The sequence below is a fragment of the Chinchilla lanigera genome, unplaced genomic scaffold (assembly GCF_000276665.1).
Source record: "Chinchilla lanigera isolate Chin_1 unplaced genomic scaffold, ChiLan1.0 scaffold00079, whole genome shotgun sequence".
Lineage (NCBI taxonomy): Eukaryota > Metazoa > Chordata > Mammalia > Rodentia > Chinchillidae > Chinchilla > Chinchilla lanigera.
The window spans coordinates 460723-476776 of NW_004955480.1; the positions used below are offsets into that span (position 1 = coordinate 460723).

Genomic DNA, 16054 nt, shown 5'->3' on the forward strand with positions numbered 1-16054 from the left:
AACTAACTGAGTGGTTCTCCATGTATTGTTTGGGAACCATTGGAAGTCTCCAGAAGCCAAAAGCTTAGTGTGTGTACTTCAAACAAATAAAATATTGTAACACTGAAAATGGATAAGCCAGCTTAAAAGCCAAACATTAAAGATTTGTAAAAATTCAAAACAATACACACTTAACAAAATTTGGTTTGAAAAATTAACTTCTTATAGAAAGTGTTATTTATGTTAACAAGATAGGTTTTTGTTGGAAATTAATATTTGAATATTTTCAAGTTGCAGTGTACACATGCAATAAATTTATTAGTTGTTTGGCATCCTCAATTATTTTAAAGAATATGAAGTCCTAAGAGTCTGACAGTTGCTAAGTTAAAACTAAGACTTTTAAAAATAAGAGTAAATGATCCATTTATGTGGAGTGAATTTAAAAATCTGGGTTTTTTCTTCTTTTTTTAGTTCCGGGAATCGAACTCAGGACCTTGCGCTTGCAAGGCAGGTGCTTATGCCACTGAGCTATATCAGTGGCCCAGTAGGGGCATTTTTGCCTTATGTCTCAGTTAACTTTTAAGTATCCTTCATTTACTAGTCAATGCTTTTGAATTTCATTTTAGTTTGTCTTTTAAAGTAAATTTTGCCTTTGAGGATAGTTGGTGAAATGAGAATAGATATATAAAACCTTTCTAGAAAAGCACATAACCCTGAGTATGTTGACAGGACAGGGGAGATACTGCTGTTTTAGTTTTAATATTTTTGTTCATTTGAATCCCTTTAGAGATATGTATGATTATGTTCTCAGAGAAGCAGCGTGATCATCTCCTTTTGGCTCTTTGTCAGTGACAGTATTTACCTTAAAATTGCACAAGTGACCTAAAATGTTGTAATAAGGCAGCAACCAACATTCTTCATCAGTTATAACTGTAGAAATGCAGCATGCTTTTCTAGAGAACAAATGATGCTGCATGCTTCCTAGAGAATTAGAGTCACTTTTGATGGAGAAAAATTATGTCATTGTAACAACAGTGGATTCCTATGTAATGTCGGCATTTACATTTTTGCTATGGTTCTTTTCCATTGTAGTCTTAATAAAATGAGACTCTCAGTTACTATGGGTGATGGTGGAGAAATGTACTGTTACGGGAGTCAACTTGAGCTTCAGGCTTTCTTTTCTCCTTTTCCCTTGGTTTGTCCTTCAGCAAAGTGCTGCTGCTCTAAGTCCTACTAAATTTGAGACCAGAAATTAGTAATAATTGACTTTTAAGATGGTACTAAAGTGTTGCCAAGGGGAGAATGGACATATCAGAGAATTAATGTGCTAGACGTGTGCTTCTGCTGGCTTACAAACCAGATTTGAATTAAATTAAAAGATAGACTGTATAGCTCCAGGGGGTGTAATTTCTGTTTACTTACATTTTCTCACTCACTGTATATATGTTTCAAAGCTGCATACTTTTCTTGGGATGTTTTTGGTAGTTAATACTTTTTTTAAGTTGTATTTGTTTTCACTGCATAGATAAATGATGGGACAGTTTACTGTTTTAGGTACTGAGCAAAACCTCAGTACCCTGCCCATTCAGGAGTATAATCATGTCAGTGTCATAGGTGATCCTTCCTTGGCTAAGTTAACTGTAAATAACTTGGTGATTTTTCATAAACAAATTTTGTTTTCAGTAATGGGAATGAGATCATTATTTCATGTTAACAGTTATTAGGCAGAGTAGAACTAATTTTAATGTGAAATTATTTGACAGATTCCACAGTGGTGTGTGGAGTACATGAGATCACTACCTGGACCCAAGAGAGGAGTTGCCTGTACCCAGCCAAGGAGAGTTGCTGCAATGAGTGTGGCTCAGAGAGTTGCTGATGAAATGGATGTGATGTTGGGCCAGGAAGTTGGTTATTCCATTCGATTTGAAGACTGCAGTAGTGCAAAAACCATTCTTAAGTAAGTAATGTAAAACGTTTTAAGATAAATGTTTCCTGTATAATTTTCTACCACCAGTTAAGGAACGTTAATAGCGGAATCTCAAGTTACCCAGATTTAGAGTGTAATAGTCTGAAGTAGACCTTCTTAGATGTTCCAGATGACCTAATATGGGTTTGTTTTCTTGGTAGGAAGTACATACAGCTGTTTAGTAGAAACTGAATTTCAAGGGTCACATTTTAGTTATTTGGTGCTGTCTCAGGCAAAATGTTGCTAGTATTATAAAGTGTGACTTTTGATAGACACACTTTGGGTGTCATTTAAAAGTATATTTTAGTAAAAGCTAAATATGTGGACTGAGGTGTATATTTGTGGTTGAGGGGACTTTTAGTGTTAGTTATAGAAACTTGCTGTGCATACATAATGAGCTACAAGAGGGAATCTTATTCTCTGATACACTGTTGGTGCCCCCTCAAGGTGCTGTTCCTTTATGGTTGTGGTGCTCATGCATATTGAGTTTCTAACATTGTAGCTTGTCTGATTTTTTTTTATCTTCATCTTATAGTTGCATTCTATACATGTAGTGATACATATTGCCTGGTCATTTTGAAAAAGTTGTTTTCTTACCTCTGCTTATTTATATTTATGTGACATTTAAGTCATTTTTAGAAATGGTTTCTTTACTGTGTTACAATTTCCCTGAGGTGGTTTGAAGGTGTTTGGAATGAAATGTTATGTGGGCAGTGACTTGAGGCTGATGATGGCAGACAGTAATACAACTGTACTGTTCTGAATAGATGAGACTTTTGTTTCATTTGATTTATTTTATAGTGATTCAGAAGTAAATAGCATAACGAGCTTTTCATGTACTTATCACCCACCTTCCCATGCTATTCTTTTTTCTATCATCCCAACATTTTCCTTATTATTTTGAAGTAGATCTTAGATATTATATATTCTCTTTAATATTTAGTGTGTATCTGATAGTTTTGCTTGATATATCACAGCTTGTAAAGCATTCTTTAATCACAGTATCCATTCTTCAGTTTTTATGTCAGATTTTTTAGTTGTTTGGTACATATTGCATTTTTTTGGAACTTCATACCTAGTTTCATACAAATTACAATTAAGCTTCAGACTTTTTTGGGACAAAAACTATGTAGTTCATGCTGGCCTTGAACTCAATATGTAGCCTAAGCTGACCTCAAAACTATGGCACTCTTTCTGCCTTTTCCTCTCAACTGCTGGGATTACAGATGTGTACCACCGTACCCAGCTACTTTAAATCAGTTTATATTTATGCTTTCATGTGAGGTTGTTCGTTTAAACTTTAATCTTCATTGAAAAAAAATCTTCAGTGGTGCACAACTACTGATCATTTGCACTTACAAAGTAATTGACAACAGTCATGGCTTATTTTTATGCTATTTTAGAATGCAGATAATGTCAGGGATTTGCAAAGTAAAGGGAAAATTTTACTCATCTTGAGTAGGAATATCTGCCATGTTTTTCACTGTGCATCAAAATTTTTTTAGAAGTTGAAGTTGAATATAGCGAACAGCATTTGGAAATTGAGATGTGAGAAAATTACAGTGTTAGAGCTCTGTGGGTTAGGCTTTCAAAAAAATGTATGCTTGTGAAAAATTTTGGTTCAGTTAATAGGGAGTGACTAGTAACAATGTGGTAGCTCAAAGTGACATGAAGATATTTGACATTGTAAGAAATACTTGTGAAGTAATTCCCAGAGGATGTAAGTAAACTTAAATTATTTCAAACAGGGTAAGTTTCTTGGCATTCCTTGTAGAATCTGATAAGATAGGGACAGACGTAGTTTTTCTTTTTTTTATTATTATTTTTTTTTTCTTTTCTTTTTTTTTGTCTTTTTGAGACAGTCTCGCTATGCAGTTCAAGCTGGCCTTGAGCTCACTTTGTAGCCCAGGCTGATTGAACTGGCAACAGTCTCCTGCCTCAGCCTCCCAAGTGCTGGGATTATAGGTGTGTACCACCATGTCTGGAGAGTTTTGTTTTTATTATTTCTTTTCTTTTTTTTTGGTTTTTCTCCGGTATCAGGAACCGAACTCACGACCTTGCACTTGCCAGGCAGGCGCTGTGCTGCTGAGCTAAATCCCCATCCCCTGTTTTTATTATTTGAATAAATTACGTTAGGCCTGGGGATATAGCTCAGCAGCACAGTGCCTGCCTACCAAGCATAAGAATTCCCAATACCAAAACAAAAAGTTACCTTAAAAAGAAATTTCAGAAATTGAAGTATAACTTCCCAGTTTTATAGAAGAATTAGTGATAGTTTTATTGATAGGAATGCTTTGTTAAAAACAGTGTTTTGTGATCCCTAGTATAGTTTGTATAGTCCTATAGTAACTAATACTGAGAATCTAGATGTGAAAAACAGCTAAAGCTTTTACTTATTCTCAAGATGTTACATAGTTAATTGGGTAGAAAGAAAATATTCATTGTAACAACCGTGCAAGCCATTGTGTAGTCCGGAGACTTGATTTTTGGTGAAGGGTAGTAAAGAGAACTAACTTGTGAAAACTCTACTTGAAGAAGTCAGAGTATACCCACAGTTTGAGACTACTTGAGTTAAACCAGTGTATTTTTGTAGTTGCCCCAGTACAAATGAAGGGTCTAAAGATAGTTTCTTCAGTGTTTGTGATACATACTCAAATTCTAAGTCTATGTTAAGCTAATTCAAAGGAGTGGCTCCAGTATAAGTTAGTGCACACTGTTAGGCTAGTCTTAAATGGTTATTCAGTCCGCAGGGACAAGTTGCTAACTGTAGTTTGTCAGAGGTTAGTCTGTCCCCCTTTTTTGAAGCATTTTTTTTAAAGCATTTTTTTTAAAGCATGTTTATTTTCCTGTTGCTGTCTTGAAATTAAAATTATTGAAAAGAAAACTGAGGTAGTTAAGGAAGATCAGACTAATCAGTAAAAGATAGCGTTGCTGTGTTTGTGGTGGTCAGTACTAAATCGTAATTCATTTTGATGGAAATAAGGGAGAAGGCATTGATGACATCAGTGTCTAGCACCTTTGCAGTGGATTTTAAGAAGCAATTTGTAGTTGAGGATAGAAGAAATTTCAAGAAACTGATGCCACAGTATTTGAGCTGATAATTTTTTAGGGGAGAAAACACTTTGATCTTGTATCTATGGAAAAACACTATTTGGAGTTGTTAGTTTGGTAGCTGTTTTCATTGTTACTTCAGGTTATATGCTTTTTGTTTTATTGCCAGGCTACAAAATTAAGATATTTTGATATTAAGGGAACCCAGTAGCAAGTACTGCTTTGTCATTCAGCTAATTGGTTTTTTGGGTGTCATCATACAGTGCTAAGTATAGTGTCTCAGTTACTTTTCTCATTGCTGGGACAAAATACCCAATAAAAATAAATTTAATGATGTTCTTCATAAAAGAAATTAAATGTAAAATTTCACGTTGAATTTAGGCTTCTGAAACAGAATATTGGCGTTCATATGAGAGAATAATTTGAGGATTCAATTCAGATTAGAAAAGAGAAGTTGAATTTTATATCAGAAAGCCTGACTTGAACCCAGTAGTTATTTGTAACAGTTTTTGGGATACAGATTTAGAGCATTTCAGATACATCTGCCAGTTTGTTCTTCTGACCTGTTGCTTTTCCCCTTCCGGCCTCCTCCCTTCCTTGTTCCCTTTTCTCTCTCTCCCTCAATACTGGGTTTTTATTTTTGGGTATGGGGGTAGTTGAGACAGGGTCTCAATTTCTAGTTCAGGCTGTTCTTGAACTCACTGTGTAGCCCAGGCTGGCTTCAGCTCTGCAGTCCCCTGCCTCAGCCTCCTGTGGGTACCATGCTTGGCCAGTACTTGGGATTGAACCCAGGGCGGGATTTTGCATATGCTGGATAAGCCCTCTGTCATTGAGCTACATCTTCAGCCCTTTTAATTTTTGACAGAATCTTGCTGTGGTAAGTTTCCCAGGCTTGGCCTTTTAATCTTAAGTAGCTGTGATTACAAAGGGGAGCAATGTTTTTAAAACTTTTTCTCTGAAGGGAATTATTTAAACTTGGGGAGAAAACTTATCTGTCCTTTGGTGTAAACTCCCCCCGCCCCACTGCTGGTGAAGCTAGTGCCTCATGCATGCTATGAAAAGAGCTCAACAACTGACCTAAATTCTGAGCCCCAGTCTATATTTTCTTTAAGCCTCTAGCTTAGGGTTAAGTCAGCATTTTCATGCTAGGTTGATTTTAAGATGTTAAAGGACTAACTTAAAGAATTTATAAGATGGTATATAGATAATCAAAGATAGTTTTTTCAGTCATTGTTGACTATTTGGACCATAAGCTTTGGGTACAGGGCTTGTGTTTTTATCTCTGTAAATTGCTTTGTGCACAGAACTTCTTTTGTTCTTTAAATCAGAGGAAGCTTAAAGAGACAACAGTGAAATTTGTCACTGTAGTGTGAGTTTTGAATGACTAGCATAATCATGAAAAAGGAATAGATTATTCATGTATGGACATCCTCTGATTTTGCTAAAATTTTTGGCAAGACAGCGTATTGTGCTGGGATAATGTTGTGTACCTAATTTGCCTTTTAGTCTTGTCCTTCTTTTGCATATCATATTCACTTCAGTTTTGGAATCTTACAAGGATAAAAGTCCCAATATAGGATTATGTTACGAAACACAGAATGTTGTAGTTTTTAAGAGGACACATGTTAGTTCTGTAAGACTATGTATTATCCTGAGATACTTATCTGATACACAGTTTGAGAGCAAGCTTCTAGAAAGCCAAAAAAATAATATAGAGATAAGAACATAGTTGAACTCTGCAATTGAGTGACAAAGAGAAATGAACAGTCTTGGTTGTGATAAACTGCCGCTTGTAAAGATTAGTGGAGATAAATTTTGAGCAAACCAACCAAAAATGAGCTTTTCCATATAATCTGAGCCATAAATAATGTAGAATGTTTTTAACCTCACAAAAAAGGCCAAAGTTTGGGCCCCAAAATATTGAACAAATATGAACCTGATACAGATACTGTTACAGTGAGAAACTGGGTGGCAGAGAAGCTTTACAAGTGACATGGGGGGCGGTTAGCAGGTGTTGCCGTAGCCAGTTCTTTGGGGCTCCTAAAAACAGACTGAAGTAGTAATTGTACGAGGTGTATTCAGAGATTCCAGACTGAGTATCCAGCAAGGCACCATCATTTACAAATAGACTTGACAAGACAGCTAAAAGAAAGTGCAGTAGATCCCAGCACAGCTTAAAGGAACAGTTCTAAATTCTGCATGTGGGATGTATACACAATGAGTACTACTCTGCAGTAAAGATACACTTGAAGCATTAATAGATAAATGGATAAATCCTGAAATTAAGATACTAAGTGAAATAAATCAGGTACATAAGCTTAAATATCACATGGTTTTTCGTATATGAGAAGTCCAATATATAAGTAAAGAGCAAAATGAAAGATAATGGGAAGTAGGGAAATCCGGGTTTAAGGGGGGGTGAGAAAAAAAGAAAAGGAAATAGAGCTTTTGCAAATGGAGATGGAACAGGGAGGGGTGGGGTGGGTACAAGGATGAAAGAGAATGTGTTACACACATGTAATATCTCCCCATGGTAAATATAACCATTATGTACTACAAACGTGTACCGATTAAAAAAACAGTGCTGAGTTCTGTTCTAGCTGTGCTCCTTAATATCATGTCTTGGCCTTGTTAACTTTCCTGTGCTTACTGCTTTTTGAGAAGATAGGACTGATAGTACCTTATAGGGTTGTTTTTGAATGTTATATACCTATGTACAAGCTTTATAGTAATTTCTGACACTCAGATTAGTAATGTTTCAGTCAGCAGTGCTGACTGCTGCTGCTAGTAGTGGTGGTAGATTTCCAGCTTAAGAAATACAGGATCTTATTAACCCGCCAGTGTGGTTAGAAATAGACTTATAAGAGCAATTCAGTAAAGTTTCCTTTAGCATTGAGTTATAATCGAGGACGCTTAGCTTGAATTAAACCTTGACATTACTGGTCACTACAGTGTGAATGAGATAGGTCAAAATAAGTGTGGTACTTTTTTAGGCCATTAATCATACAAACTAAATTACTGAACATCTGTTATATGATAGAATTCGTTCTAATTCAAGTATAGGACTTAAACTGGACAAGTAGAATTTTACTGGCTTTTGCTAATTCGTGTCAAGCTAATTTGATTTTCTACTGAAATTATTACATTTGGCTTTTGTGTTTATACATAAGCATTTGCAAGGGATTAATTATAAAGACGTGTTTATGCAGTGCCAGTATCTTAGAAAACATTAAGCGGAGCCTATATATTTATGTTAACTTTCTGTAAACACTAGTGTAGGGGAAAGCAGAATTTCCTTTGTTTAAAAAAGTTCTTAGTTTTTATTTACTTTGTTGATTTGTTTTGCTTGATTAGATAATCTTAAATCTGAAATACATACTCACAGGAAAAGGCCAAAGTTTGGTTCCAAAAATATTGAACAACTTTAGCTCTTTGCCAAAACAGTTACATATTTTAGGGTCAGTTCAGCATTTCATCTAAGAATGAATTTGTACTAGTAAAAACAGGTTTTGAGATTTCTTATTTTTGCCTAGTTGTGTTATGGTATAAAAACATAGATTCAGTATTCAAAATACTGTGTATTTTCTTTGTATGTGACCCTTTACATCTAATAGTTCTCATTTTGTCCAGTAAGATACTCTTAAGTGCTATTTGGTTGTAAGATCAGTGTTGGTTCCTACAGCGTAACATTGTTGCTAAGAATATATCAAATTGAACTTGAGCATGTGTAAATCCTGGAAAGAAATTTATGATCTACTGTTGAAATGTTGAACTACATGGAACAGCTATGTATGTTGAGTATGGAAGAAAGATACAAATTGTGTGTATATCAGTAAGAGCACATTTATTGTTCGTGAGACATAAGGTTTTTTTTTTAACCAGTTGAGTCAGTTTAACATACCATTTTCAGTGACTTGTTTGTTTAATCTGTTGTTGGCTGTTAGATCTGAGATATTAAGATTATATAATATTTAAAGTAGGTTTATTTACCTATACTATGGTTAAAGGATTATACATAGTCTATTCACAGTGGATCTTAAAATATTAAACAAATGTCTGAGGTTTCTGTAAAGTGTTCACATGGATCAGGTTTGCTTAAAATTGTCATATAACACCATTTATGTTCGGTTAAGCCATCATAGGTCAATAAATGTATTTAATACCTGGATAAAACTATTGTAAAGTCTATTCATCCTAAAAGTGGAATTGTTGGTACCATGGTTCTCTCTTTGAATTTGGTGATTTCTGTTAAATGAAAGCTATTTTAGCTTGGTATTCTCCTGTGCCTTAACTGTTGTCATTGAGAAAGAATTCTATAGCTGAAGGTTTTACACAAAAATGGGTTATATGGTAGGGAAAATAAAACTGAATAAATGATTTGATGCTCCATATGGGTTTTACATCTATGAATTCAGCTCATTCCACACTGAAAATATTTAAGAAAATCGAGCATGTACACTTTTTTTTCATGTCATGTAATAATAGTGTAACAGTTATTTACATCAGGCATGGTCATGCACACATGTAATCCCAGCACTGAGAGGGCTGAGGCAGAAGGATCGCTGTGAGTTTAAGGCCAACCTAAACTGCATAGTGAAAACTTACCTCAAAAAGACAAAAAAAAAAGAATTATTTACATAGCATTTGCTTTGTATTAGGTACTATAGTTTAGGGATGATTTAATCTCTCTAATACATAGGAAGATATTTTATGTGAGACTTTGGCATCTGCAGGTTTTGTTATCAGCTGGCAGTTGTACAACCAGTTTCCCTTGGATAATGAAGGACAGTACTTTATTTTCATCAGTGACTTTCAGAAGTGTTGATTCATTTTTAAAGAATTTACTACACACAAACTTGTTTGTGTAGGTACATTAATGTGGGTAAGCCTAGAGATGTTCATTCAAGTTGACTAGACTGTAGTGAGTTAATCTAAAAGTTCAGTAGTAATGGAAAAATTATATATGCCTTAAACTAGTGATGGTGAACCTTTTACAGCTTCCAGTGATGGCAAACGGCTGTAGCATGTGTGCCATGGGTTTGTTACCACTGCCCTACACATTTCATTTACTATTAACATCACTTATAACATAAAATCCTTAGTCTGTTGGACCAGTGACATTTTATTAAGTATGGGCCCTTTGAAGTTCCATTTTGCTATAAAGTGTCTACTTAAGGTGAAATGTATACTTCATGTGCTTTAAAAATACAAAAGCATTGGCCTTCTGAAATTCAAAAGGACTAATTTGGTCTTAAAAGTTTTAAAATCCCAGATCTCTTCCAACCTAAGAATTATCTCACATTTGTGTATGACTTTTCTTTTTCTTTTTCTTTTTTTTTCCTCTGGTATTGGGAACCGAACTCATGACCTTGTGCTTGCCAGGCAGGCCCTGTGCCGCTGAGCTACATCCCCAGCCCCCAGTTTTTTTTGGGTAATGGGAATCTAACTCATGACCTCACACTTGCCAGGCAGATGCTGTGACACTGAGCTGTATCCCTGGCTTGTGTATGACTTTTCCAAGTTTTTCTAAAGCATACAACTTAGGGTTCATATATACAATTCTCTTTTATTTATTTCTCAGATTTTATCGTTTCATATTAAGTATTACCTTGATTCAACTAGTGAAGACAGAGTGTACTAAAATATGTTGTATGCAGGGAAACGTTATCCATAGGATTTATGAGGTATGTCAGGTCAGTTAAGGTGGCATGGAGTTTTATTTTCCACCTTATTTACATTTACAAATGGACCATTAGAGATGTTGAAGTTGTTATCCCAGTTCATACACCAATAGGAAAACAGAGACTTAACTCCAGGTTTGTCCTACAGGTTGCATGTTCCTAACTACCACATTTTCTTCATCCTTTTTCCTCATCGCTTAATGTAATTCTGTATTTGTAAAACTTTTTCTAGGAAGAAAGGAGAATAGTACTTCTGCCTCTGCCTCTATCTCTGTCTTCATGTGGCTTCCTTTTTGCCTCACATTTCCTCTTTTCCTAAGGATATCTGGTCATTGGATTTAGGGAGTAACCTGAATCCAAGATGAATTCATTTTTAAGTTTTTGACTTTACCTAAGAGCCTCTTTTTGAATGAGGCTACATTCAAAGTTGCTAAAAGGTTAGAACTTGGTCTGGTCTTTCCTTAGTATTTTTTGTTGTAATATATACAGATACAATGTGTTCCTCTTTTCCAAATCTTTATAAGGAGATTGTGCTAGTACAGAAGAAGCCCAAAATGAGGAATCTGTATGATGCTAATAACTACTACTAAGTTTTTTTCACTGGGAAAGTAGCATACTTGAGTATTTTAAGAGACCTTCCAAAATTTAAAATACTGTGTTTAAACTTGACTAAACGCAGCTTCACAGATGAAGTGATGGTGCAGGGATACATAAATGACATCTCATGATATGGATCACTGAGTGATAAATTAATATTGAAGAAACATTAGAAATTATCTCAAATTTGGAAGACAGTGCTTGAGTTTAGTTGACCATTTAACAGTAACTGATGCAGTTAGTTATTAAAGCATGACAAATAATAGTTCCATTAACTTTTTTGATACAGAAATTTCTCTTACAGAAATGTAAAAGAATGTGTTTGGTCATTGCCTCCATATTGTTGTGGTTGTCTGAGGAGTGTGAGGAGACAAAATGTCAAGAGAGTGACTTTACCAAGTTTTCAAGTTAACATCTAGTATTTTGTAAATTTTGTGATTATTTTTAGTATCTGAAAATCTGTCGAGACCTTTTAATTTGTGACAATTTGGAGGTTGTTACTGTCTGTGAATGCTTGCATTTGAGCCATGTACATTTCGCATAAGCAGTGAGTTGTTGGGATTACAAATACTGAATTTATTTGCTAATTAAAAAGCCTTCAAAGCGATGGTGTTTCCAAGCAGAGCCAGGAAACCTCATCCTGCCCACTGCGTCTGAGCTATAAAGGTGGTGACGGGAAAAAAATGCCTTCAAAAATATTACACGAAGATTCCCTGTTGAAAAGTTATCTACTATTCAGAAAGGCTGACAAAGAGTAGTGAAGTGTAAATAGAATAGTATTTGAGCAAACAGTAACCAGTCTCCTTTTTTTAACGTGCAAAGCAAAAAAATAAGAATCCTTGTGAAGCTGAGGAAGATAGCCACAAGTGAATTATGTTTTGCTGCTGGGATAAAGTACAGGAGGATTCCTGTCTTACGTCAATAAAACACAGATACTGACAGAGCTCCTCAAAAAGATTAAAGAAATACCAAAGCACCTATAGTAGTGATAGTGAAACTGCAACCCAAAACCCCCTTATTTATCGCAAAGTGCCAAAACTGCAATTGGACATGAATAGAGGTTTTAGATTAGAAAAAACGACTCATATACTAACGTTCTTTGTCTTAAAAGAGGAGTAACACATGCCATAGGTTTGCCACCACTACTGATCCAGAGGCTGTAGTTTCACAGATTCATGCACTATGCTGGATTGTTGTTAAGACATTGTCATAATTAGCACTTTTTTCTTTCAAGGTCTTACATAAAATAATAGTGCAGTGAAACTGTGGCGCAGGATATACTAAACACTGCTGTAGAGATTGTTCTGGAACAGTAAAAGGAAGTTGCTTCAGGTTTTTTTAATGGCTGCCTAGCATTTGTGTTTGTGTCCTAGTTTATTTGACTAATTATATTGATGGATGCTCAAATTGGTTTTTGCTTTTATAATTACTATCGTTAGTATCCTCTTAAAACATTCTGTGCACATTTTTTGACACCTTCTCATTTGTGAAATAAACTCCCTACAAGTGAAGTTGGTTAAGTTAAAGGGATGCTTGAATTTTTATCAGCTTTTGCCAGATTGCCCATGAAGATTTTTATCTGCTCCCACCAGAGAGGAATGAGCAAATAAGTATTTTTTTCCTTGCCTTTGCAAACATAACATCGTTAAGTTTTTATCTTGTCAGTCTTATGAGTGAAAACTGGATTCTACTTAAGATTTTGATTTGCATTTCTTTTGTATAAATTTCAACATCTTTACATGTTTGTATTAGCCATTTGTATATCTTTTTGGAATCTGAAACTAGTACTACTCTCATTTTTCCAGGATTTTCTACCTGGTTGACAGTGAATTTTAGGGCACTATTTTAAAGTGCTTCTCAATTTCAAGTTACATTTGAGAAAATATGCAGTATTACAGAATGGATAAAATCTGATACCTGTTCATATTGCTTTGTCAATCTTAGAAGTGGTGGTTATTTTTTAAATGCTGCAGAAAAAATGAAATATATAGATGGAATGAAAGTGGACTTAGTCACCAGAGTCTTACTAATTTAGAGTTACATTTAGATGAATTAAGGCAGGGGTTCACCTCTGTTATACACTGTCAATTTACTGAACTTACTGTTCTAACAGATGGCATTAGCTAAAAATAATCAAGTTGGTCCATGAAAGATTAGGTTAGACTAATCCTGAAGAAGAGCCAAAATGATGAGTCATAATATATTTTTTTAGACTTTTAAATTTGTAAATAAAATTACCAGCTTTTATTTAACTGAATGAACTGTGACTTCAGCATTTAAGGATGTGCTATGTTTTGTCCAGGTGCCAAACTATGGGTACTTTTATTAGTGATAGCAGTAGCCAGGGTGCAGTGGACAGGAGATAGTGGATCCACTCAATCTTGTACAAAGCACTCTTGATCTGATTACTGAATCCACATGATTCCTCTCCTATGATGCCTGAATTCCATATTAACAGCCTTTTTATTGGGCCATTTCTCAGCCTAGTTTCTCTTTGATTCCTTGATCAATCTGATGTCATTTGTCTTTATCTTCCATTTATGTAGCAACATGTCCATAATACTGGCGCTGCTCCAGAGACTTCATAAATGAATTTCTTGTGTGCTTCTTAGGGTCATTTCATCATCCTGGGATAGGGGGAAAGTGGTAGGCTCAAACTTCCAGCCTGTTGTAATCAACCCTTATTGTTAGCTTATCAAGTAAGGAATTGTTAAAGCTTTATTGTTTTAAATGTACACTTACATATGGTAACATTTTAGCAATTTGAGGCAGTTGAAATGGTTTATTGGTTTGTTTTATAGGTTGAGTATTTACATTTTTTACAGAAAAAATTTTTTAATTGAAAATTTGGCTTTGGTGTTTTTGTGAAACCTTGTACTCAGTCAGTATATTCTGTAATTAGCACTGTCTTATGTTTCACAGTACATTGCAGTATTTAACAAGGTTTTATGATGTATCACTTGTTCAGCATATACTGCTCCTAACAAACTTCTTGATGCGTAATTTTGCACTTGATAATGAAATAGCATATTTATTTTGGGCAGGAGTTTATGTTTTTTACTCACCTAATGTCTTAATGTTTTATTTTTATGTCATTGAGTTTAATTTTTAAATGACCTAAATGAATTTTGACCAACAATGTTCTCTGTGAATGTAGGTATATGACTGATGGCATGTTACTTCGTGAAGCTATGAATGATCCCCTCCTGGAGCGTTATGGTGTAATAATTCTTGATGAGGCTCATGAAAGAACATTGGCTACAGATATCCTCATGGGTGTTCTGAAGGAAGTTGTAAGGCAAAGATCAGATTTAAAGGTGAAGTGATTTATTTCTTTTATCTACCTAGTTCATTGTGTCCACATGTATAAAAGTGGGGGGATGTGTTGCTCACTACACAAGTATTAAAAAAAGGAAAAGCATTCAAGTACCTATGTTGTTTGTTCCTATGTCTTCATTTTAGACTTTGTATTTCTCCTTTTAAGTTTTTTTTTTTTTTTTTTTTTTTTTTTAAGGCAAATCTCCAGTTTCTAACTTACCCAATTCTTTCATAATCTTAACAGCTTTATTGTTTGGTATCCAGAATACTCACTCACCCTTCAATAAGTATGCATAAAGACCTCCTTTCTTTGATGAGCCAAGCTTTGTCCCTCATATTCCGCCCCTTTTTCCAACACAAATACATCCACTAGAATTCAGTGCTTGAGTGTGGGGAATAAACATACCCAGGAAAATTGGCTTTTCAGAAATAAATTTGCTTACCATCTTGCTGGATTTTTTTCTCCCTATACCACTTGTACCTTGGCTAGTGTTACTGTTGTTAAAAGGTTAAAACTAACTAAACGTGATATTCTCCTCCAAAGTTTATTAGGTTTTTTGCTTTGTTCTGTGCCATTGTTTGGGACTTAGAGTCATTGTCAATGGATGTATGTGTGTAACAGAAATACCATGTAAATACTGTCATTTTTTATTATTATTATTTTTTACTTTAAAAGGAGGAAAACTAACAGACAGACAACCTTTTACAAAATGGCAAAAGAACAGTACAGACAATACAGAGTTACAAACAAAGTGGTAGGAAATTAACAATGCTTATTGTATTACATATTGATCTTCAAAGTGGTTTCTCAGGAAAACAGATAGAGACATGCGATATTGATCAATCAAGGACTTATTGACAGTTTCTTTCAGCAAAGAAATAAAATACAGTAGAACAACTGTATTAACTATCCTGTATATACATACATACAAAATTTCTCCTGCTTTCCCTTCTCTTTTCCCATATCCGTTAGGGTTAGGAATACTGTCATTGTTAATTAAATGTTTTTGAGGAACTGCCACAAGGTTTTGGGAGAAACTTCACTGAAAGAACAAATGAACTCTAGTAGTAGTGTTCTGTGAAAAGTCCCTCTACTTAAATTTTAATGGTTTACATATGATTTACATGTAGAGAATATGACTAGTCATGTGACCCTGTACCTGAACAACTTTTTTTTAAAAATTTGGGTGGGCAGCAGGCAGTACTGGGGATCGAGTCTAGGGTATTGTGCAGAGCAGGTGAGTGCTCTACCACTGAGCTACATCCCTAGCAGTTTTTATTTTTCACTTTTAAGGCAGGGTATATGTTGGCTTCATACTTGCCTTCTCCCTGCTGAAGCCTCCCAAGTGATTGGTACTGGTGTGTGCCTCCATACCTGGCTGGAAAAGACATTGTTTACCGTGACTTTCTGCAGCAATATAGTAGACTGTGGTTACTTTAGAAAGTTTTCAATGAAATTGTG

The 16054-nt window shown here is 35.0% G+C and overlaps 1 protein-coding gene across 1 annotated transcript in view; it reads left to right on the forward strand.

Annotated features, from left to right (window-relative positions):
* The window catches only part of Dhx15 (DEAH (Asp-Glu-Ala-His) box helicase 15), a 51101-nt gene that overhangs the window by 9597 nt on the left and 25450 nt on the right, over positions 1-16054 (forward strand). Inside the window, exons 3-4 of the mRNA XM_005402461.2 lie at positions 1743-1936; positions 14432-14591. Coding sequence (XP_005402518.1) covers positions 1743-1936; positions 14432-14591 — 354 coding nt within the window. The remainder of the gene's footprint in view (positions 1-1742; positions 1937-14431; positions 14592-16054) is intronic.